The sequence below is a fragment of the Danio rerio genome, chromosome 4 (assembly GCF_052040795.2).
Source record: "Danio rerio strain M-AB ecotype USA chromosome 4, GRCz13ab, whole genome shotgun sequence".
Classification (NCBI taxonomy): domain Eukaryota; kingdom Metazoa; phylum Chordata; class Actinopteri; order Cypriniformes; family Danionidae; genus Danio; species Danio rerio.
In genome coordinates, this window is record NC_141024.2 from 33,529,464 (window position 1) to 33,555,471 (window position 26,008).

General features: G+C 37.0%; 1 protein-coding gene across 1 annotated transcript in view; it reads right to left on the reverse strand.

Annotated features, from left to right (window-relative positions):
- Positions 1-7,637: 7,637 nt before the first annotated feature.
- Positions 7,638-26,008, reverse strand: part of si:dkey-265e15.2 — a gene marked incomplete at its 3' end in the record, with an annotated part of 34,137 nt that continues 15,766 nt past the window's right edge. The window contains 6 exon segments of the mRNA NM_001442392.1: positions 7,638-9,871; positions 9,948-9,994; positions 14,553-14,726; positions 19,368-19,541; positions 20,704-22,516; positions 23,703-23,981. Of these exon segments, the coding sequence (NP_001429321.1) occupies positions 9,345-9,871; positions 9,948-9,994; positions 14,553-14,726; positions 19,368-19,541; positions 20,704-22,516; positions 23,703-23,961 (2,994 nt within the window). The 5' untranslated portion in view covers positions 23,962-23,981.

Here is a 26,008-nt window from a genome sequence, read left to right on the forward strand (position 1 = left end):
AAAAAATAAATAAATAAATTAAAAATTATACATATACTGTTGGAACAATATAGCAGAAAATGTTGGCGGTTTTAATACCTTGACTTATCCAAACCGCGGTATACCTTGAAAATGGCTATTGTCCCATGCTTAGTCGTTGCAAATCAGACAACTTAAAAACATACAAAACCATAAAACTGAAGCACTGTGAGCAACAGTGCTTCTCTTCCTAACTAAACAGTACCATCATCGATGACATAAGCATGTTCTGGCTTGGAAAGTAAAATTGCAATGTGAGTGCCAGCTGAGGGGAGGGGGGAGAAGCGCATCCTGGCACGATTTTAGTAAAGCGTGCCTAGTGTGAGTACACCCTAAGTTTACTCGACACACTATTGAATTGAATTAAAATATACTTTTAATACACTACCTATTTCGAAAATATATATTTTATAACATTTTTTTATAGAATGCTAACCATCTTTATTGCACTTTTAAATATACTATCTGTACAAATAAAATACACTTATAAATTATTTAAAATATTTACAAGTTTGCCTTTATATGTCCACTTAGAGCACTTTTATAATATACTTGTAGTTCAAGTGTACTCAACTGTGCTGTTTTGTTTAAACTAAAATATGCTACAAAATAAATTTTTTAGCATTTTAGTACAATTCAAATTCTTCTATGCACTTTTAAACTTTTAAAAAATTTTACCGGTACAAAAATACACTTGTTATTCATTCACAGTATAAAATTAACATACAAACAAAAATATGCTAGAACTTTTTTTTTTTAATCTAACCTTATTTTGGACACACATGGTCCAAAAACAAACGAACTATGAAGACACAAAAGTTAAAACATAGAATTTCACAAATTAAGTCACATACTTGCATATGGATTATGACACCAATAGTTCCACAGGCTAAAGTAAAATCAGATTTTTTTCTAGAGTAAAATAGAGTTAAATTCTAGACAGAATTTAATTTTAATTTGTTAGTAATTTTTTGTTATTGTCCGACTCTGTAAACAGTATAATCTACATACACCTGTACATAATCCACAAGCTGCTCCTCTGTTCTCATGGGCTCCACACAGAAGTCATGATCAGTGTTGGGCATCTCTGTGACATAAGGAGATCAAGAAACAAACAAGTCAGATAAATTGAATTTACACACCTATCATATGCATGGAGGACAAAACCTGTAAAAATCATAACTAAGTAAATAAATCCATTTTAAAATAGATAAAATATGAAAATGTTTGTTTTTTCTTCGTTCAAACATTTATTCATTTTTGAACATTAGTTCCGTATTTACTTTTTCTTTAGCTCAACATGATAACAAGAGGGGTGGCTATCAGTCATCAAAAGGCAGTCTTTATGCCATCATTGGCTTATCTTTTTTTTTCTGGCTTCTGATGATTGAAAGAAACATGCTGACATTCAAATAAATTATTAGACAACAGGCTAATGTCAACAGTAATGTTTGTACATAAATGCAATTTGGTTACCTGGAAGGTCAGTCCTATGTCGTTTTTGATTTCAAAATCCTCGCTTTCTGAAGTTCTGTCTTCCAAGGAGAATTTGTTATTGGATGTATTCTCTTTATTTTGACGATTAGACCGTGATAGCTGACCCCTCACAGCGCTGCGTTTTTGACTCAAAATTGCCTCAGTGCATCACAGAATTGGGCAGGGCTCCTTCTGCATACTTTGCTTCAGTTTATTGTGAAAAGTGCCATTTAAGCACACTTGAACTCAACTGCACATTACAAAAATAAAAGAAATCTACTATATTTTTTAACAATGTTTTCTTTAAAAGTAATTAAATACATATGACATTACCAGTTTATGAGGCAATGATTACATTTTTATCAAATCCAAGAAATAAAATAAATAGCCAACTTTGCAAAAAAGAATTAACAACATCAACACTAGACTACTACTAACCAAAAAGTGAATTAAAATACATATATAAATACACTTACATCTTGTTCTTGAAGTGCTTTATTTTTGCACACTGATTTTGTAGTTAATTTGCAGAGTATTATTTTAATACTACTGTAAGTGTCACATTGGGGAAATGCAGTTAAATTTATTTTATTTTTATTTATTATTATTTTTTTTTTTATACCTGCTCCGGGTGTGTGGTCAGTATGTTCACTGCTGTGTGTGCACTTGGACGGGTTAAATGCAGAGAACAAATGATAATTTGGTATGGGTCACCATACTTGGCCACATGTCAGGTCATTTCACATTTAAAAATGTAATTAGATCAAATGCCTTATTTTATTTTATGTATTATGATGGCAGGTTACAACTTACAACACCATTTCCAGTAAATATTTAATGTGAAGTCATTTTAGAACTTGACTAACTATTATGATGCCAACTAAACAACATCAAACATCAAAGCTGGCAACATCCTTACTGCAAAAGTCTTAAAACAATTGATGATGAGTGCAGTTGAGGTGTAACCATGTCAAAATTCTTGCAACAACATAATTTAGAGTAAATAGGATTATTTTATTGAATCTCTTTAATTTGTATTGTTTTTTTATTTGAATTTGAACTTGAAAAGAGCATAGAAAAGCCATCAAATAACCAAGCATATAAATTGAGGTTTTGCGTGTCTGATGCTTCAACAGTTATATGTGGACTTGAGACTGTGTGCTCTTATCTTGAGGTGAGCATCAGAGAATGGAGCACCATAATCCTAACTAAAATAGCAATTTTGCTATAATCTTTTAGATTTTAATATTCTATTTTGAAATTAAGAAAACATAAATTGTAAAAGTTATATATGTAATTACTATAATTATTACATATAAAACAAATTTGAATAGCAATTTATTATATTCAAATGAGTAAATGCAATACGTTCACAGTGTGCATTTGTTTTGTTTAAAATAGTGGTCAAACAAATTCTCTACATTTTCTAGAAGCTTCATTAAAATAAGTCATGTACATGTGTCTGATTTCTTTGGCTGTGCAATCTGTACAATAAAAACACCAATTCCTTGACAGTATTGTGTGCAAGTTGCTAAATGTTTTGTTGCAATAATTGTTTTGCTACAACACTTCATTTTTAATGAGACTAATATTGTGAATAATGCTTTAAAATGTGATTATTTGTTCAGTGAATCCTTTTCTTTTGCAACAACATATAAAGTTGGTTATATATGTGTAGAGTTAGTAATAAAGTGCATTAAGTTGTACCATTTGTATAGTGTAATGTTTTTATTTTACTCAATTCGATTACATTTATCAGGTATTTATTTATTTATTCATTTATTTATTTGTAATTTAAGCAATTGTCACTTTCGCCACGTTTATTGGAGATTTAATTTGTTTTAAAATATAAAAATAGTTAGGTGTGTAGTACACTTCAATCAGTGACTTGGAGTCAGATCTAAATGACAAAACCTTGGATCACCCCTCTTTATAAACGGAATTACTAATTGTCAAGCTTGTATATCAGGCTTAAAATAATTTAGCAGTAAACATGTTAAGCTTTTCTTTCACCAAAATAGCAGGCAATAAGCATCAACCAGTAATATGCAGATAAGAATACTGCTTTGCATTTTGCATATATTTGTGTGTGGAGGCCCTATTGGCTACTGTTTTTTCATTAATTCGATATTTTGTTCAATAGCTTTTGTTCTATGCTTGCATTATTTCAACGTTTTCTATATGCACAATCTAAAAAGAACTGTCTAAATTGTGCTCTTTAAATCTGTCATAAAAGATAATGCAGCATAAATTGCATTTGATCATTAATGCAAAACCTATTACCAGTGAAATTTTCTCTATTACATTTGGCTATTTAAAAAATCTTTTGAGAGTTGACAATATATTTATATAGTCTTTCGTCTGATTTGCTGCTGCTGTGATCTGAGTAAGCATTTTAATACTTTCACTATTTTGATCTCTATTTTGGTCTTTACTTTTCTTATACATTTGAATAAAGAGTTTGCAAAAAAAACAAACATTATTTTATATATTATTTCATATGCATTATTATTTATAAATATGTATGTATACACACACACACACATACATACATACATACATATTTATATTTATATATATATATATATATATATATATAATTTCTTTCCTCAACAAAATGTATTCTGCGCTAGACCTTGTGCTGACTTAAATAGGGGAATCGGACTTTCACTCTAATACAATAATGCATAAATTTTTTTTTTAAATCAACCGTATAACTTACATCCAAAACAGGTCAGATTTGAACGTTGAATTCATGTCCAAAAGTGGTCGTAGTCCGACGTCAATATGTTGATCAGATTTGCACGTCGAATCGACGTGCAGATATGGTTTCGGACGGACAGACGCAAAATATACGGGATCTGCACGTCCGCACAACGTCTAGTGTTTGGTGGGATGAGTAAATCTTCAAAGGGAACAGTGTACTTTATAACCTCTTTCACCTCACCCTGCTTGCTGTTTCACTATCTAAACAATGAAAACATAATATAAGTAAAATTTCAAACAGCCTCATGTAGCTGCATATTTATATGAGCATCATCTTCACTCTGCATATTTATAACAAAACAGGGCTTAAATATAACTGCCTCCTTTCATTTCCATTGAAAATAATTAACTTTACTCCGTCTCTTTTGCAGAATATCAGTTTTAATAATCAATAATGGCTATTATAACAGTATAACGTACATTAAATTTAAACGATAAAGGTAAGCAATCAGTCAATGTGCAGAATCAATGTATGTGGTTTCATAAATTAATATATTAGCTTATCTTTGCACTTTGCCAAAACAGTTAACTGAGAACAAGTGATTCAAAAGACAGAAGAGTTGTTAGATATAGACAACAACATGAATATCACGTTTAACAACTATAGTGAGATCAGGGGCCTGTTTCAGTAAGGAGGTTCAAACAACTCAGAGTTTAAACTTGAACTCTGAGTTGATTTACAGAGAGATTAAAAGCTCAATCAATCAACTTCGAGTAGACCAACTCAGAGTTAAGCGCGCACACCGTGACTTTAAAAAGGCATTATCAATGGAGCGCAGACATTACGAGTGACCATGGCAACATCTTATAAAAGAGATCACCATTTCTTTCTCCAGCTGAACTTGATGTTCTCATGCAAAGTTATAGCAAATATGAGCGTATATATTTGAAAAGAAGCAACCATCAGTGAAGAAGAGACAGTTAGCGTGGGAAAACAGCTGCTCAAGTTAATGCCTAATTTCACTTTTTAAGTATTTAAATATTTAAGTATAATAAAATAAGTAATTTGTGACGTTTATATATATTTTTCTAAACGTTTTTATACATTTATTAGTTTTAAATGATTTAACAGTGCACTTGTGTGTCTGCCTTTTTTATTGATCAAGTGATAGAGGTTAATATAACATTTAGAAGGTAAGCAGTACTAAAAATAATTTTTAGAAAGAATAATAATCCCATTAATCTAGTTACAGTGCATGTGCAAGGTGAATTTATATTAAAAAAGGATAAGCCATTCTCGTACAGTTCTTCTGTGTGTGACTAAAATGTAGGCAATAGCTATGTTTCCATCCAAATCTATTACATAAATGTATGTGCAAAACTGGAATATTGCATAAAAGATGCGAATAAAATTCCATCCAACGAGTCAAAGAGAAAAAAATTGTCACTTCCTGATTAAACTGGCACCAAATATCAACAGTAAAAACAGAATTTACTGTGGTAGAAGAAGCTGCGTCAATTAATTCTTTATTTATTTATTAATTTATGTACTTGCGCCTCGATGTCAGAAGACAATGCTGAAACACAATGAACACGTGGGGGCGTCTGAAGCCATGAGATGCGGAGACTCTTGACACGCACCAGACGTTCGGAGGTAATTAATAATATACACTAATACTGAAACAGTTAAGGCATTTTAGAATGACTAACACAATATTTAAGACATGTTACAGTGTGCTCAGCCTGCTGGTTTGTCCATTTACACACATTTTCATTATCATATGATCATGATCTTTTTTTATGTACATACTGTAATTTGTTCAGTAAAAGTGTTTCATCATAGATTTTTCTATGATTTCATCATAGATTTTTTTATTTTCCATCGTAGTTTATGCGCACATTTTCTATCGAATAAAAGTTTATCCTACTCAGTTATGCGCGTTTTTTATACATATTTTAAAAAGTTATGTGCATCATTACGTTTCTATCAATCGTTTTTATGCACGTATCCAAAATGAGCATTAAAATAGGTAGGTGGAAACGTAAGGCTAAGGCGAGAAATACCGCTTCATCTTTAAAAAAGGGGAGGAGACAGACAGAACCTCTGAGTTTAGAGAATAAAACCTGCTCCGGACCAGGTTAGATTAACAAAGTTACCACAGTAACTGACTCTGAGTTAAAGTTACCTCTCTTTCAGAAACAGGCTTGACTTACCCTGCTTTCTTGAGTTTAACAAACCTGCCATTTTAAAATGGAAAACCCAGAGTTTCTCTCATTTCAGGGTTAAAATACTCTGAGTTTTCAGTTAACCTCCTTTCTGAAACAGGCCCCTGATCCAGCAGATGAACTGTCTGACATGCACTATACTTTCACCTGGGGTTTATGCTCACCCGCTGAATTACTGGCTGAAGGTCTTGGCAGAGAGTGTGTGGTCACGTGATTTGCGCTTTAAGCCGTGTACTAGAATGAACCGAGAACTTTTCAGAATCGCTAAATGAAACGCCGGTGTATTTCCCGCGATTTCTCTGCGCCTCCCTTGCGTTTCTTCTCTCTGACTCTCGACTATTATGACAAATACACACAGATGACGCACGCTCACACGGAGTCCGAAATAGGAGTTTGTGATTGGGCCAGCCAAATGTCAGTAAAGAAAAGAACCAATGGGCTGCAGAGTGTCACATGGGCCGGCCCGGGAAAAAAGCATCTACTTTCAGATAGTCACAGATCACAGAAGCGTCAATTAATAAGGCAGAAAAAAACGATAGGCTGCTAAGCCTTTTATGGGCCGATCAGATCATAAGACGATGATCAGCCCGGCCCAAAAAGTACGTCGGCCCACCGGGAAAGTGCCTGGTTTGCCAGATGGCCAGTCCGCCCCTGAGGACAGGGGGAGATCTTTTAAAAAGACACCCCATTGCAGCATCTCTGGGACTTATGCTGCAATGTATTTCTCTGGTCAGGTATGCATCTATAATTGTTTGATTTATCTTTGATTAATGGATGTCATATTGTTAGTCTCATCTCTGAATTGGCTTCCTGATGATTTATTATGTAATTGGCAGAATACAATTTTACCTGACAAATAAAATGTTAAGTTTTGATTAATTTGGAGTTTTGCGAATTCATTGTATCCAGTAGATTATGAGGAGTCTTCATTTCCTTTATTGTGGCATAATTGAATTGATTAATAGGCACATTTGATTATACATAGCCATAGAGAGCCTATAACATGTAGACCTTTTAATTATTTAACCACTGAAAGCAGCAAGTTGTATGGGCTTGGCTAAGGATCTATTTTTTTTAAGACTAGGTGAGCGTTAGGCAACCAGCCTATTTAAATATAGTTTATCCTGCATCCTCTGACTATTTTCAGATCGTCGACATATTGTCCGTGAGAAGAAGCGCAAACCCGGGGCGTGGAACTCTGAGCGATGTTGGTCCCTAATGAACGTACAATTAGAATATCGGACCTCAGAAAATATCAAAACTCTAAATTAAATCATAAATGATGAATGTGATCCGTTCCAACAATTAGAAATACAATCTAAATTTTAGGATCATTTAAATTGGAGTCAGATTGAATTCGGAGCTAAAAAAAACTAATATAAATAAATTCTAATAAATAATAAAATTCTTTTCAGAAGCACTAGAAAAGGCTTACATGCATTAAACCTTCGACCATGCTGTTAGTTTCGTCATTGGGCTAATAGATGGACTCCTACAACAGATAATTAAATTGAATGTGACTGTATTATAACATTTTTTCATTTTTACAGAACAAGTCAGTTACTGATTTGCTCAACCCCCATGCCCTGGAATACACAAATAAACTAGAAAGCTACAAGAAACTCACAAGGGCGTTGATGGATTTGTTTTTTTTCGGCAGAGGAGATGTCGAAATGCTCAGTCACTACAAAAAATGGGGTTCTTGGGGATAAAAGGCCCAGCCTTAACCAAGAACAGGTAAGTAGGTAAGCACACTACAATATTACTTGCATTGGACAGTTTATATTTTTATGCAGGTCTAAAATTGGATATGCAAGAATTGAATTTATATGCAGTGATTGTTAATGTACTATATGCAACAAAGGCTCATTCTAAAATAGCCTTATATACATTTTTGGAGATCGCATATCAAAAGCGAGCGATTGCTCCATGTTTAAAACTTCTGTCCAGAGAGGTCATGTTTTGATCTAAAGATCTGCGCGGGACTAAATTTTGAATCCCGCACCCGCCAGGTTCTAGATCGAACCCGACTGCTCCCGCTTACATTCAGCATTTGTTGTCCCGCTGCCCGACCCGCCGCGCCCGATTCCGCTAAGGAGCAATGGGAGAACAAAACCGAAAACCACCCAGCTATACAGAGTCCGGACAGCCTATAACAAGCTGTCTGTATAAACACACACACTCACAGACAGACAAAGCTCTCTCTCATTCGCGCGCGCACTCACGCACTAACACACACCCACACAAACATAAGCACCAAGCACACACACAGGCAAAGCTCTCTCTCATTCGCGCGCGCGCACACACACATACACACACAGCAACAAACAAGCTAAACACAGCATCGCGCTATTTCATTTACACACATACATACGCGTGCTCGCTCGGGAGTCGGGAGTGATATTGCTAGACGGCCCGCTCCCGTCCCAAATTAAACCAGTTACCGACCGCTCAACCGATTTATTCGGAAATTTATTCCCGCGCCGCAAAAATCTGGTCGGGTCCCGCGGCTATGGTAAGTGTTATGGTAATGTTATTAAGGTAAGTGTGAGCGGCTTGAGGACCCTGCATTAGTACAGGGCTAAACAATCACATATTTCTGAAATAACATGGAGGTCTAATATTATTGACACTTATCCAGACAAGCAATTATTAACTCCTACAGTTTATATAAGCAATCCAGACATCAGCTCAAGTTCACCTGATTACTGATGTACAAAACAAAGCAGATTACAGTGTGAGAATGACTGTACTAGGTGAATGTGTGTGTGAACGCTCAGAATACAGATGTAGAGGCAAAATTAGATGATCATAACTGATGAAAACAGAAACACACACACACACAGAAGAGACTGTAGATCATCTCACTGCTACTGACTGATCCTGCAGAGGATTCTGGGTAAATCTCCCATCAGTCTTTAACACAGTTTCACCGAGGATCCATACTCAACCCAAAACCCAGGATAGAGCGGCTCAGTGAATGTGGTCTGGACTGAGTGGATGAGGCTCATTGAGTCGCTATAGATGTTGTAGAAGATCAGAGTTCCCACACTGTGATCCACAAACACTCCTATTCTCCTGCTCATCAACTTTACTGGGAGACGAGTCTCTATCATATTGTGTCTGAATGCGACTCTGTTAACGTAGCAGATTAAAGCCCAGGACTGAGCATTTTGTCCAAGCACACACTCATAACCTTGTCCCTTCCTCTTGATGCTCTTATATGACACTGCTATATCCACACGATCTCCTGCATTCATCTCAATCTCCCAGTAACAGCGTCCACACACACTCTCTCTGCACAACACATGAGCATGATGATCAAATCTGTCTGGATGATCAGGATACTGTTGTCTCTCTCCCACTCGGGTCACCCTTCTGTTCTCCTCAGACAGTCTGAGTTCAATGTGTGCTGTGTTTGGAGCCAGTGTGAGGAAACAGGCATCTGAACACAAGAAGAGACACATTTATAACACAACAACACTCACCACAGCCGTGTATGTGTGTGTATTTAGACGTACATTTGTGCAGTCCCGCTGTAAACCACTTCTCTCCTCCATGATCCAGACTATAAACACACACCGATTGACATTCAGTCAGTACACAATCACTAAACACACTTTATTTTAAGCAGCAGCAGTCAGAAATAAACACATCAAACATCACTAATTATGTACACTACTTTAATTCATTCATGTTTACATTAGACGGCTGTTATGCTTGATTGTAATTAGCTAATTATTGCATTATATTTATACTTTAATAACTGCATTAATAACTCCTTTAGAGTATCCTACTTCGTTCTGTCTAAATAGTAAGTAAAATTCACATAATAGCAATATAGACTCTTCTCATCCATCACAGTAATGCATATCTGGCTAACCCCATAGAGACTGTGTCTGTTCCTCATACTATAAGATCAAGAAATGAGCGTACTGTGTGCTCCAGAAAACAATCCATTTAAAATTAAAAGTTGGAGTTAAAAAATAGACATTATTTAAAGCTCTGTCTCCTAAACATCAGGTCACTAGCACCTAAAGCAGTTATCATAAATGAAATAATAACAGATAATAATATTAATGCACTCTGTTTCACTGAAACCTGGCTGAAACAAAATGACTATATTAGTTTAAATGAAGAAACTCTTCCAGGATTCTTATATAAACACGAGGCTCATTAAACTGGTCTTTAGTAATATTCTAAATGTTAACCAGAAAAACTCACTTATGTTTAACTTATTTGAAGTATTAGCGCTTAATATTATGCTTCTGGATATTATGAAAAAAAACAAAAAACTGTTATCTCCTGCTTTAATCACCGCATATAGACCCCCAGGACCCTTTGTCATTTTTCTAAAAGAGTTTTCTGATTTTATTTTCGACTTAATAGTCAAAACTGATAAAACACTAAATGTAGGAGACTTTAACATCCACGTACATGATGCTAATGACACAGTAGGGCTTGCATTTGCAGATGTGTTATAATGAGTCCCACCGCAAATTAGTAATAATGACTTGACTAATTCTTTCAATGATAAACTAGAAGGCTTCAGACAGAATATTGAGGATGTAAAAATAGACTTCAGATTCATTAAACATACCAGTAAATCAATATAATCTACAGTGCTTCAAAATTATAGAATAGGAAGAGCTAGATCAATCAATCAATCAAGCCTGTCACATACACTTTCATGTAGTGAGATTAAGTCTATTATTAAGAAACCACAACTGGACCCCGCCAACTGAGCTAATTATACATCGATTTATAAACTCTGTCAATATCTGTCTCGAAGACATGAGAAACATACCTGTATGAAGCCTGAAATGTGCACTTTTAAATGAGCCAACTATTCATATGCAATATATAAATGCAATGCAGAATTCTCCTTCTGAGCTCAGTATCCTGCTGATGAGTTCTGCCTTCTACATTCAAACACAAATCATGACGACCAAGGTACCGTTGCTATAATGGCATTTGAAAACAGCTCACTAAAGCTGTGATTTTTTCAATACATTTAACAAGTTTGCTAAACACTTAGCACACCAACACACCTAAAATATACAATTGGCTAAACAGTTAATTTTATGCTCAAAATCACACATTGTAAACTAAACCTCTAAACTAATGTTCAAAAGTTCAATTTACTAATGCTTTCACACAGTATGTCAGAACAGATAACATCATGTTCTAAACAGAACCTATACAGGCTATATAGGTTCTATATATCAATTAAAACACAAATTATATATATATATATATATATATATATATATATATATATATATATATATATATATATATATATATATATATATATATATATATATATATCACAGCTGATTCCCATCTAGTAACCACAAGAGGTTTATCAAATCACATGATCATACTGTACGTTCTAAAAGAGGACTCATAAGGATTTATAAAGGAACAGTAAGCGCATCAAAGAACTCCGTAACCAATACGTCCAGGTAAGGTCATGCAATATAGTGATTACTTTACTATGCACAGTGTGTTTTGCAGTAAACTACTCTATTAACCTGGTGTTCATTAGTACATAGGCCTACATTAGTTATACAGTACAGTGAAACATTTACACTGTGTCTAATTACTTTTAGAGAGTCATGGAGTTGGAGGCCAATCAAGTCCCACATGAAATTATCTATGTTGCAAGGCTGGCTTCAACAAGGCGTCGCCGTAGGAGAAACATAATAGGCCAAAGGGCCACCATTACCATGCCGGGCCAGAGAAGAAGAAGAAGTCGGGCAAATGCAGAAGACCGGGCAGAATAGAAGATTAGTTTTTTTTTTTAATTATTATTATTGCGGTGCTTTTTTGGTGTGTATATCTTGCAGTAATGTCCTTTTGCATATAAAGTCGTTACTGCAGCAATTCTGTATCTGTATTTTTTTTTTTTTTTTACAAACAGTAAACTATAAATTTTTTAAAGCTACTCTGGGATAGTCGTTATTTTTTGTATTGAATTTCTGCAGCATAAGAAATAAAATGCATGAATTTACTGTACTAAACCCAACAACACAAAACTGTAGAGAGGCTTCAAATATAAGGGCAAAGCTGACACATAAAATAATGCAGTTTCTGTAATGTCAGCTGATGATAGTGTTTTTATTGTCAGTGTTTTCTGATTGACTGAATGTTTCTGTTGGAAGAGAACATGTGTTAGTGTTTTGAACAATTATTTCATTTTGAAACATGTTTACAGTGTTTTGTTAGACATGGTGTAGTGTATTTGTTTATTATTGTATTTTGGACATTAGTTTAGAGGTTTAGTTTACAATGTGTGATTTTGAGCATGAAATTTATTGTTTTGCCAATTGTGTGTTTTAGGTGTGTTGCTGCATTAAGAGTTTAGCAAACTTATTAAATGTTTTGAAAAAACTGTCATAGTCATTGTAAAAAGCTAATTTCATGTGCTACTTGGCTGGCCTCCAACTTCATAACTCTCTGAAAGTAATTAGACACAGTGTATGTAAATGTTGTACTGTACTTTATGTCTACTGTTTGTACTAATGAACTCCAGGTTTATAGAGTAGTTTACTGCAAAATACACTGTGTATAGTACAGTGATGACTGTATTGCATAACCTTACCTGAACGCATTGGTGACGGAGTTCTTTGATGCGCTCAATGTTTCTTTCAAAAACCTCAAAAGTCCTCTTTTAGAACATATGATCATGTGTTTGTGAAAAACTCAACACATAAGTGTGGTTTCTAGATGGGAATCAGCTGCAATAAGCTGTTTCTCACTGGCAATGGAATAAAATACAGGGAATAATTTTTAATTGACAATATAAACAGCTGTTCACTTTGACTTTAGCCTATATAAGTTCTGTTTAGAACATGGTGTTATCTGTTCTGACATACTGTGTGAAAGCATTTGTAAATTTTACTGTAATATTACATTGTTTTGGTCTTGGTTGAGTTTGTGTGTAAAAGAAGTTCAAGCATTTTAAATTGGCTTTAACTGGTTGCATTTTGTGTCGAAGCAACTACAAATGTGTAAAATATATAGCCAACAAAGACGGATGTTGTGCTAATCATGTTAAGAGTTTAAAAAACTCGTTAAATTTATTGAAAAAATTGTCATAGCCATTGTAAAAAACTGTAAATGATGTGCGGACAGGTTTCACTTCCTAGTGCGGCTCATGGCTGCTGTCACTGTGAGAAAACACATACATGCAAATCAAACCTCCCTCACGGCCCTCAAACGATCGCTCTGTGCAACAAACTAAACGTTATTTACAACTTTATTACCTGTTATTCACAGTATATTGCAGGTTGTGTTTACTAAAGTAAGCGTTATTTGCGTGCACGCACACTTTCTCGGCAGTAAACAAACAGTGCCTCAGCTCACGTGTGATTTTATGTCCTTGAGTACATCATTACATGAAGACAGGAATAACATTTTGGGTGAGTTATACCTTATAAATACAGTATGTGACACTTTTAACGCCATTTGAAGGTGTCAATGTTGCTGTGAATACTTCTGCGGCTGCCTTTTCTTCTCTCCTGACCATGAAAATATAATTGGCTGAATCGTAGAAAAAGCTGAATTAGGATAATATTGAATTAAGATTGTGATCTTTTTTCGATTAATCATGCAGCCCTACGCATGACACTGCTTAAAGTAAACAAGGAATATGATGAAAGATTCCTCTCATCCCAGTCACAAAATATTTAATGCACTCCCATCTAAAGTATTCAGTGTTGCACCAGAAGACTCAGGAACAGTTTCTTTTCCTCAGCTGTAAACTTACTGAAGAACAACCTCAACCGCTGAACAATACTCACTAGATCCGCCATTTTAAAAACACAAACTTAAATGATGTAATTTACAGCCTCTGCATACCTCGCTGTACAATATACCTTTTACTCATTATATACTGCACTGTCTATATTCCTGCACCTTCTATCATACCGTTTCCACCCCCAAACCTACCCTCCACCCTTAATCTCATTTACCTTGCACTATATCCTATAAAGTTGTGCATACATATTTTTATACATGTATATTATTTGTATTCTTGTTATTTGCGCGTCTGGTTAGATGCTAATTGCATTTCATTGGCTTTGTACTGTAGTAAAACATGTTTTTGCTCCTCCACATACTTGAGTTTGTCCAGTGTGTAGTTTGGATCCTCCAGTTGTTCAGAGAGCAGCTTGACTCCTGAATCTCCTGGATGATTGTAGCTCAGATCCAGCTCTCTCAGGTGTGAGGGGTTTGAAGTCAGAGCTGAAGACAGAAAACCACAGCCTTCCTCTGTCACCATACAGCCAGACAATCTACAAACACAGATCACCATTAGTTTGACAAATGTCACTAACACGGCAGGAAAACAGATCAAAGGAGCACATGGAGAAGGTCACATGACAAAAACACAGTTGCCTGACACTCCTCAGGTACACAATCATACATTCGTTTATAGTAATTAAAATCAACCAATATTCTTGCTTGCAGAGCTTAAAATGATGCAACTACGTTCTTTTCTACATTTTGTTCCACCCATTTCATCCTGCTTATGAAAAAAATACAGTTTTGCTTGGCACAACAAATAAAAAAAATGACAAACAAATGATCGATTCATTAAATATTTAAAACAAGTATATAGATTACTATAAAAATACACTGTTCAAACTTATAGAAATGCATAGATTCAAGTGATGCAAAGAAGTAACACAGACATACAGGGCCTTAAAATTGAGTGAGAACATGCAGACAGAGCATATGCAATACATTTAGACAAATGTATGTTTTGACCAAGATGAAAACAACCCTCACTAAAATAACATACATAACGAGAATCATTTAGAAAGAGAAAACAACAAGATCATATGTAAACATTTTAAGCACATGTTATATGACCTATAAGATATGTAGAAACAGGTGGGGGGCTCGATCAGCCATCTCTGCTGAAACAACAAACTGCTTCACTTGAGAACTTCGAAGACCTAGGCTTCTTTTTTGCAACCAATAAATTTTTTTTTTAGATCCAGCATAATTTTCCACTACATTATTTCCGCTTATCTTAAAGCGAAGGGCACTTCGGCTGCTTCAGTAGATTATCAACTAAAATAGTGGCTGCTATAGTTGATGACACAGCTAAAAACTTGCTCGCTGTAAATTTTGACAGCACTGTTGCTTCGAGCAAACCGCCATAGAATGCAGAAGTCTTACAGGCAGATGATATTGACCAAGAAGATGAAGTAGTGGCGCTCACTATTTGGAAAAGAAAACTCACAGAGACTAATCTCTAATTATTAAATAAGTACTGTAATAGTCTAAAAGTTAAATGTAGATGCACTTTTCCTTTTTCCAGTATTTAAAGAATGCAATGCTCAGTTGTTGGCACACACACACACACACACATATATATATATATATATATATATATATATATATATATATATATATATATATATATATATATATATATATAAATAAATATATTTATATAAATCTCATTAATGTGTTAGGTGTCTCCCAGCCCATAGCTCTATAATTGTCAATTATAGAGGTGCCATGTGCAAACACAAAGGAGGAAGCAAGGTTCCTTGTTTAGCGGTCACATAAGCGCAGTGCAAGAATAGGACACAATAATGAAATGGGCTGGGTCTGCCTCATTCACAGGCAATGCTTGCAGGTTCATTACCTGGTCTAAAAGTGAACGCTGAGAACCTCGGGCACATAGTTGGGCCAGGGGCTCAGAAAAACATGAGAGTAGACTGGTCTAATTTCCCTGCATGATTCACTGACCTAAAATGCTTCCAGATATCTGACCCTTGTATTAATGCCAACGCAACCAGCAGAGCTGTCTACATGAACAGAAATCTTAAAGGGTCATGACACCCCCCACTTTCGGTTCAGGTCCACCTCAGAATACTCACCTCAGAGCAACGGGCAGGAGTGGGTGTGGCCAGCAGAGCAGGGGAGAAGGAGGGGAGTGAGCAAATGTTGTCAGTAGGTTCACAAAATGAGACACAAACCATGCGGAGAACTATGACTTTATAGTTTACAAAGTTAAAAAGCAAATAAATAAACAGTAATTTAATGTCCTGCTGCTACATTTGTAATTTCATATACAGATAACCACAATTTATATCATTATAAAGATAATCGTGTTCATATAAACACTAAATGAGGACTTTTCCCTCAATGCCCGAGTCTAATGGAGACTCAGTGCAGCAGTTCTCTACCCTGTCTATTTTAACCATTAGCCCTGCTGGTAATCTGGAGGATTTAGGCGAACACAGCAGCACGGTGATGTGTCTAAATGTGAACAAACTCCTGATGAAAGACAATGTCCGCCATTCTCCAATTCTCGTACTGCTCTCCCGACAAAAATGCTTGCAGCACACACACACTTTTGCAGTCTCGGCCCTGATAGGATCGCAGGGAAAAACATACAACAAACCCCATGGATCATGGAAACAAACACATACGACCCTTCATGAATGGCTAAATACTGTGTGCCGTGGGTCCGTGGACGCGTCTCACCCAGTCATCAACGTAGGATTTCTCAGCTGAGCTTGGAAAGCACGTGCTCTCATGAATAATTAAGAAGCCGGCTCTTCTCATAGGATAAGAAAACTCCGTTATGAATAATAATGAAAAAACCGACGCGTCATCTTTACACTTGCAGTTCTCCGCTATGTCGCAGATTTTGATCCTGCCTCAAAGCTTTTCCTGCCCCAAAAGCTCAAAATTACCCGGTGTTCCCCACAATTAAAGCTAACATGTGCTAACATTGTCCTAACTGATGCTCAACACACAAATCTGTTAAAATCTCAAAAAAAGTACTTGAGGGTTTCGTGAACCTTTAAAGAGACTGAGTTGAATGGATCGAGTGGACCTCGCTGCAGACAGAAGAGGCTACAGAGAGATCTCCAAGAAGGCATGAGACGGGGGAAGGATGGATCCGAAGACAGAAACCACCGCATTCTGAAATGCATGGTCAAAACGTCTTGACTTGTCAGAACCGCATCTTGTAAAAGATGAGTTATCTGACCGTGTTGCTTTCTTAGGGAAAGTGCTCTTTCGTTAGACTTCTCTTTTAAAAGTACCCTGTGAAACGCCCAGAGAGAGAAGAAAGGACCCAGCTTGACCACCACTGCTCACGTTGTCGCTCACACTGGATACAGGAGAAATGACTGTCTCTGTAGGAGGCAGCTTTCTCTCAATTTCTCAGAAACTCAGACTCGATCAGCAAACTCAGAACTCTCTCAATTGCACGTGAGGTTTCTGAAAGTGAAAGTGTGTTGAGCTCTCTGCAGCTGATGGCTTCATACACAAAAACTTTGCGTACGCCACGTTTCACGCTCACTTTAGGATTTGCTAACGATGAAATAAACGTGGAAATGCGCAGGTCCACGCCAACTTCATTTCTTGTGTGTGTGTGTCTGTTTTATTTCCATTGGTGACTCCTAGAGGCAGTTGTGTTAAATTGCACTCTACAAAGTGTCTTTGAGCCGTGTAATGGCAGCTGTATGAGACGGGTTCATCCGCATGTCTAGCAGGTATATAAGGTTTCCATACCATGCAGTTGACCAGCCAAACATTAAAGAGCAATTTGCAGCAGTCGCAGTTTTTCCCAATGTAATCGGAGCGATCTACTGCACACACATTGCTTTAAAGGCACCATCTGAAGATGAATTTGCATACGTGAATCAGAAACATTTCCATTCAATAAATGTGCAAATAAAATATGATGCACAGACTTATTAATAATTCCTACTTGTCTTCCTCGTGATGAAGAATATAGGCAAAATCAGATATGTAGCGGGGGGAAAAAAGAATGAGTTTATCAGAAGCTGGATTTGAACCAAGTTTATGCTCGAGCGTGTCACAACATGATGCCATGCGTTTTACAAGCTACGCCACTTGCGCTGTTGAAGACATTACAAAATTTTACAGCTTTACATCGCACTATTTCTTTTTTAATCCACTCAGAGCGATTTTCAGACCCAACTGCTAAACTCTGTTACCTCTATTTTTTTCTTTTGTTATTCATTCCGGAGGCCAAACTTGCAACCTCCGAAAGCAGCACCTCCAATTCACATTCTGTTCAAAGTTTCTCTTTTTGCTTGCTTTTGCCATTGCTTTTTCGTTGGGTTTTGCCAAAGTAGAGTCATTGGCATATTCATGTGGGGGAGGAGGAAGGGAGGGGTTTTGCGCTCGTGCATGTTGCGCTCAGTTTCACGTTCATTCAGTTGTACAAAGAGAATATGCGTGTGATTCGGCGTACACAGTGTTTCAGACATCTAAATTTTTTACTGCGTTCGCACATTTACAGCTTTGTGCGTATGCAATGTTTTAGTATGATTTCAACGCAAGTCTTCGTACATGAGGCCCCAGCCGAGGGTTTTATGACCTTAAGGTTAACTTCACACTTTTTTCCAAATATCAGAAGAGAAACTATTGACTATCGATAGTCATGCTGACACTACTAACCTCAAATTTGTGCTTTGCGATCAGATATAATGTGTGCCTAGCTGAGAGAGAAAGAAAGCGGCCCTGATCAACTCACTCTTCTCTCTTACCTAAGGGCCCATTTCCATTGACTGGTACAGTACGAAACGGGTCATGGGTTTGCGTTTCTACTGCCTAAAGTTTACCAAGACTACCCTTTTGGTCGGCGTGGTGTAACACATAAAGTTTCAGTCTACGTCATTCTCGCTCTAGACAACCAAAATCAAATAACGCTGGAGCGCAATGCATACTTCACTCCTAAACCTGATTCTTTACAACTACTTTACAAAAATCTTTAAATCTCTGCTGTGCATAATAATTTAGAACAATGCATTCTGAATTTTTAATTTTGAAATGATCACTAAACATCTTTGGGAGGTCTGTCCAATATAATTTGACATTTGATGACTAAGTGTACTTTACAATTAAGGAAATCAGAGAAAGATGAAGTTTTTTACCTCAGTATCTCCAGTTTACACTTTGGGCTCTTCAGTCCATCAGAGAGAAGCTTCACTCCTGAATCCTGCAGGTCATTGTTACTCAGGTCCAGCTCTCTCAGCACACAGTTTGAGGATTGTAGAGCTGAAGACAAACTCTCACAAGACTGAGCAGTGAGATTACAGCATTGTAGGCTGTGAGGAAAACAGAAAATAATGATTTTGCATTTAGCTAGCCAAGGTAATGCAGAGCTGTGACAAAAACATTTGAATGTTGGGTTTTAGTTTGGGCAAAGGAAAAATCACTATATGTACTCTGTAAATACTTAATTTAAGAGAGAACTCAAGGCTGTTTCAAGAGTTCACACTTAGTTGATGATTGACAATAAAGCGTATTTGGCATGCTGTCCCAGGAGAGAGTCCTGAGCTCATAAGATCCTCGAGCCCGGGGCTCCCTCCCACTCAGAGGGCGAGAGGGAGGTTTGAGCTCAGGTAGATCTTAAGAACTTCTCTGCTATTTATGGCTAATGGCACATTAGGGATTGCTACAGAGAGATATACTGCAGATTAAGAGATTGTCTATGGTGCTAATTTGGTTTGGTCATTTCACTTATGTCACAAGCTTTTTGGACTGTGGGAGGAAATCGTAGAACCTGTGGAAAACTCATGGGAGCACGGAAAGAACGTGCAAACTTCACACGGTAACGTCGACTGGCCTGTTAGAGGCTTGGATCAGTGACGTTCTTGCTGTGAGGCAACAGTGCTAACCACTGGACTGCCGTACCGCCCTATCAAGGAAAAGAAAGGAGAATTAGGGATGGAAGAGGGGATTCTTCAAGCTGAAGATGACAGAGGTAAGGAACTCTGGTTATTTGTAATGAGTCAGGAATTATCCGATTGGTAAATCATGCATTAGCTAATGCGCGACCAGCAGTGGTCAATCCTAAGCATGTGATCCTCTCGGAATTAGTTTATAAATGAACTTTACAAATAAACATAAAATTATTTTTAGTTGACAATTGTGTGATAATTAATCATTAGTTATTATTTATAAAAACTTTAAATCAATTATTTAATTTCCCTTCCCAGTTTTGAAGTGCACACCGTCTATAGTTAAACATTTAAATGTGTTAAGGGAAGATTATATTATTGTATGGTGTAAAAACAAAATGAGGAAAGTATTGATAAGAATGTCTGATAATGAAGTATATAAGGAGAATTGATAATGTGTACAGCAGGTAATCATTAATACATATTTTATGTAAAAGCACAAAAAGTCTGTGCTGTTTTTGCACTGCATGAATATAACTCAAATCGATGTGTGAAACGGGCATAAGTGTATACAGAAAACTCTTACAGTGCTCTTGTGGTGTTTTTGACCACTGGTATCAGTCTCATCAGTGCTTCATCAGATCTTCTGTATTTCTGCAGTTCAAACTTCTCTTGAATCTCTTCTGACATCAGGAGCACAAAAACTAGACCCGACCACTGAGCAGAGGACAGATCCTGTGCTGTAAGATTTCCAGAGCTCAGACTCTTCCGGAGTTCCTCCACAAAGTCATCATTCAGTTCATTCAGACAGTGGAAGAGGTTGATGGTCCTCTCTGCTGAATTTTCCTCCTCGATTTTCTTTTTGATATAGTCAATCGTGTCTTTGATCATGTCAGTTTTGAGCTTCAGCCATGGCAGAAGCTCCTTCATGTCACTCTGATTAGACTCCAGAGAGAGACCCATCAAGAACCGGAGGAAAAGGTCCAGGTGTCCATTCTTGCTTTGTAAAGTCTTCTTGACTGCAGCGGTATGAAGTTTAAACAGGGGCTTTTCAGAGAGTTTCCATTTCAGTTCCTTTTTCCAGGAATCAAAAAATAGATTTGCCTTTTTGTTTTTGTAAATGAAAAACACATAGAGAGCAGCAATGAACTCCTGAACGCTGAGATGTACAAAACTGTACACCTGTTCCCCTGAATAGTGGTTTTCCTCCTGAAACATTCGAGTACATAATCCAGAGAACACAGAACCTTGCCTGACATCTAGCCCACACTTCTCCAGATCTGTTTTGTAGAAAATCAGTTGTCCTTTCTGCAGCTGATTGAAGGCCAGTTTCCCAAGCTTCAGAACAATTTCATCAAAAGAACAGGCATTGGCTTCTGATTCAGTATCATTTCTGTATTTTTCTTTCATCTGTTGCTTTTGAGACAGTAAGAAGTTGATGTACATCCCTGTGAGAGTTGTGGGTGTTTTTTCATTGCTCTCTTGACCCAGCAGAGGCTGAAGAACAGTGAGAGAGATCAAGCAGAAGACGGGAATGTGGCACATGATGTACAAACTCCTGGATTTCTTGATGTGGCCGATGATGTTTCTAGCAACCTCAGGACTGCTGTTTTTGATGAAGTAATGCTCTTTCTGTTCATCATTGAATCCTCGCACCTCAGTCACCTGATCAATGAGGTCTCGGGGTATCAGACTGGATGCTGCTGGTCTGGATGTGATCCACATAAGGGACGAGGGCACCAGATGTCTCTTTAAGAGATTTGTTATTATCTCACTCACAGTCATTTCCTTATTAACATCTGTAAATCCATCATCCTTTTTGAAGTTCAATTTAAAGCGATATTCATCCAATCCATCAAAGATGAACATGACCTTGCCTTGTTTTTCAGGAAGAGAGCTCAGTCCTCCAGATATACTAAAGAAGTACTTGTTAAGCAGACCTATGAGACTGTACTTTTCTTCTTTAATCAGATTCAGTCTACGGAATGGCAGTGGAAATATGAAGACTATTTCCTGATTGTCTTTTCCTTCAGCCCAGTCAAGGATGAATTTATTGACAGACACAGTTTTTCCCACCCCTGCGATCCCCAGTGTCAGGACTCTTCTGTGTTTTCGACCTGTGTCAGGTTGAACTTTAAACATGTCATTGCACTTGAGTGGTCTATCCTGTTGGTTGTGTTTTGACTCCATCTGTATCACCTCATGCTGTCTCTCTCTTCCTCCAGTCTCATTCTCCACCACATATAGATCAGTATAAATATCCTCCAGGTACTTCTTATGACCCGTCTGTGAATTACCAACCAATATCTTCTCATAGTCCTCCTTTAATTTTTTCTTTAGTTCACGGCTGGTGTTTGTGTAATCAAAAGGAGGAGATTTACAGGTCTCTAAAACTGCACCTTTAAAAGAGAGAGGAATTTTTTTTTTTATTAAAGTGAAACATAATTATGTTCTGTGCTTCACATTACAAAGAAAAACAATTGCACGTATAAATTAAGAAACAAATTCAGATGAACGAAGACAAACAATATCTTCACCTTCAGCACGAGCAGACATGCAGTTTCCTGAAGGCCACAAATGTTGATAATGTGAAATGTAGGCACCCATTTGTACGCATTAGCATTATGATTGAGAATCACTGTTGTCCATAGCAATGCCGAATTTAGGACTGCTCATGTGGGGCCAGTTGCACCAACAGTGTGTAAGTTTAAATGTAAGTCAAAACTTAGTGTTACAACTTACTACTAAATATTTTTGTGTTTCACCACTGAATTTCATTTAAACGTAACGCTACGTTCCAAAAACATATTTACAGCAGCATGCCCCCATGAATAGCAATATAAAAGAGATGACAGCAAGATTAGTTTACATCAAGGATAATGAAGAATGATCTCTACTCGCAGCCTTTTTTTTCTCCCAAATCTCACTTTTTTCAGTCTGTGAAAAAAAGAGTTTAATTTTCTATCAAGGAGTGTTTTGTTTTAATTTTATCAATAAATTAAAACGAGAATTTCTTCATGACTGACTTTTTCTCTCAGTTCTGTTCTCTTTCACGTGTAGTATATAAAAAAAATCAAGTTTAATGTTTGATAACATGTATTTTGCGTGTATGCATCATCTGTTATAGTGACTGACTGTGATGTACTATAAAAATGTAATTTGTCATAGGACAGTTATATATAGATGCATTATTTGCATAATTTTAAAGCAATTTAATGATTTAAATGCCTTTTATATTAGGTCATTCAATGCTACTATGCATAATTTTAGAGAGAGCTTACGACCTACTAAATATGCTTTGCCTTAAGAACATGTGGTGCAACTGAATTAAGAACAAGTTTAGTTACAGACTAGCTAGTAGTTACTAAGCCTCTAGTGTGGACTTTACATTCCAGTTTAAGACAGAACTTAGGATCAGCTAGTGCAATTCTTCCCTGGTTAAGAAGCTGTGCAATAAATGTTGTGACAATACATCTGACTCAAAAACCATTGCTAGGACAGGGTTTTAATATAAACATTTTAAACTGATAAAATTGTGAGTCAAATGATCACATTTGTAAAGTTTGATAGGAAATTAAAAATTACCTTGCTTATGTTTATTTTCCAGCTCTTCAGCCAACTCATTCTGGTTTATTTTCCTCAGGATGTCTACTGTGGTCTTCACAGCTCCTTTTGGTCCAAAACATGACACCATCTTATCCACTGTCTTCAACCTGTCTGCATTCTCCATTTCAGCTTTTGAAATATCTCTATTGTCATTTATTAAATACCACTGAAACTCCTTTAGTTCAGCTTCTACCAGTTCATCCAGTGAGTTCTTGAGCAGCTGTTTAGCATTGGCCATCGTGCTTCACTCAGTCACAGCTACAGGAACAACAACATCTGAATTAGTTTCACAATTAACATATGGACCTAAGCATTTATTTATTCTTTTAAATACTGAAATGAACCTGTGAGCAGAAAATTTACATTTTAAAAAGCTACAAGTTGAAAATTGATTGTCACTCTTTTAAGTAGCACTTACTAACCAGGAATAATGTAGATGGTTCTTGTTCCTCTATACTTAACTCTGTAACTTTTGTTCCTGTATCATCACACAGGAGTGTTTTAATAAATGTTCACCTCAATAAACCACAAACGGTTCAGAAAACGATTACAACCAGTTTTATAAAAGACTTAAGATGACAGGTGAGACGGGGAGAATCGCACACATTTGTCTACTGTTGAAGGACCCTGGCATACTACAATCTTGAGTACACATGCCCATCACTGGGGTGTTCCTTGAAGGTTACCTTTTTTTGGCATGTTTGAAGTGATTTACTCTTATGCTTACAATTTAGTCTCTTAATATGACCTCTCTCTGGAATATTATGCAGGATTTATTGAAAAGCAATTAAGCACGAGAAAAACGTGTTTGCTCACCTTGCCGCCATAACCGGAAGTCCGAAGGTTACTGTTTTGTACATCTAGTTTAGATTTTATAACTCTTTGTACCCGTGAAACCCCCAGTCTCCATGTCTATGTCTCTCCCCATATCTGCCACCAGCATTGATAGCGCTGCAGCCCAGTGCACACAGAAAGTACCACCTGATCACTTGGCAATCCAGGATGTTTTCAGTAAGCAAGCAGCCACCAAACCCATCAACAATGGGATTGTGCGATCAACCTGCTGCCTGGCGCTAAGCTCCCCAAAGAATGAACCTATCCCCTGTCCATTTCGGAGTGCAAGGCAATGGAGGACTATGTGTCTGACTCAAACAGGGATTCATTCAACCATCCACCTCACTGTCAGCTTTGAGCTTCTTTTTGTGGGTGAGAAGGATGGAAGTCTCCGGCCCTTTATCAATTATCGTGCTGTAAATTCCCAACTCATTCCCCAGCCATATCCACTTCCTTTGGTCCCAGCAGCTCTGGAGGAACTACAGGGAGCTCACATATTGAACAAGTTGGATCTGCGCTTATAACTTGGTACATATCAGGGCAGGGGACGAATGGAAGATGATGTTCATCACTCCGGCCGGCCCCTGTGAATACCAGTGGGTCTTCTTCACCAGCCGTCTTCCAAACATTCATGAATGAGATTCTCTAAATGTTTCTTCACCACTTTGTGATCATTTATATAGATGATATCCTAATATACTCCAGGAATCTAACTGAACTTCGCCAAAATGTCACCCAGGTTCTCCAGTGCCTCAGACAACACCAGTTATTCATTAAACTAGAAAAATGCCCACATACTATTAGTGCAGTTCCTCAATTACATCATCTCCTCCAAAAGCATCCAGATTTACCTGGGGAAAGCACAAGCCATATGTATGTTCAAATTAAATAATTTAATTTAAAACAAAGGAGAATCAAACAGTCGGTTTGACTGTACAAGTGAAATACCTCACTCGTGGTGCTAAATCATTTGCCATCAGTACGCAGATAGGTGATCGGCTCAAACGCTGGAGGTGTAAGAGACCGTGTACGAGGACTGGGCTGCCTGTATGTGAGTGCTCTGAGGTAGGGGAGGGTCCGACAGCATCACCTGCAGCTCATAGAGCAGGGTAGGAACGATACAGTATGGACACATGAGAGTATAAAAATCACCGAAAATAAAACACCGAAAAAATTCGCTAGATTTGTCGCTAGTCACTTCTTAGACGATTTGTCACTAAGGGGGTCTGAAAAATCTGTAAATATAGTGACGAAATCGCTTAGTTGGCAACACTGAGCTGAACACATTCTGTCCTTTACAGGAGACACGGCCCAAAGGAGATTGTTTGAAAGTGGTCTACAGCCATTCAAGATGCAGAACACAAAGCAATAATCAGGACCCAGAACCCAATATGGTAATCAGGATGCAGAATACAAAGCGCTGTATTAAAAAGCATGTCAAATTCCACAAA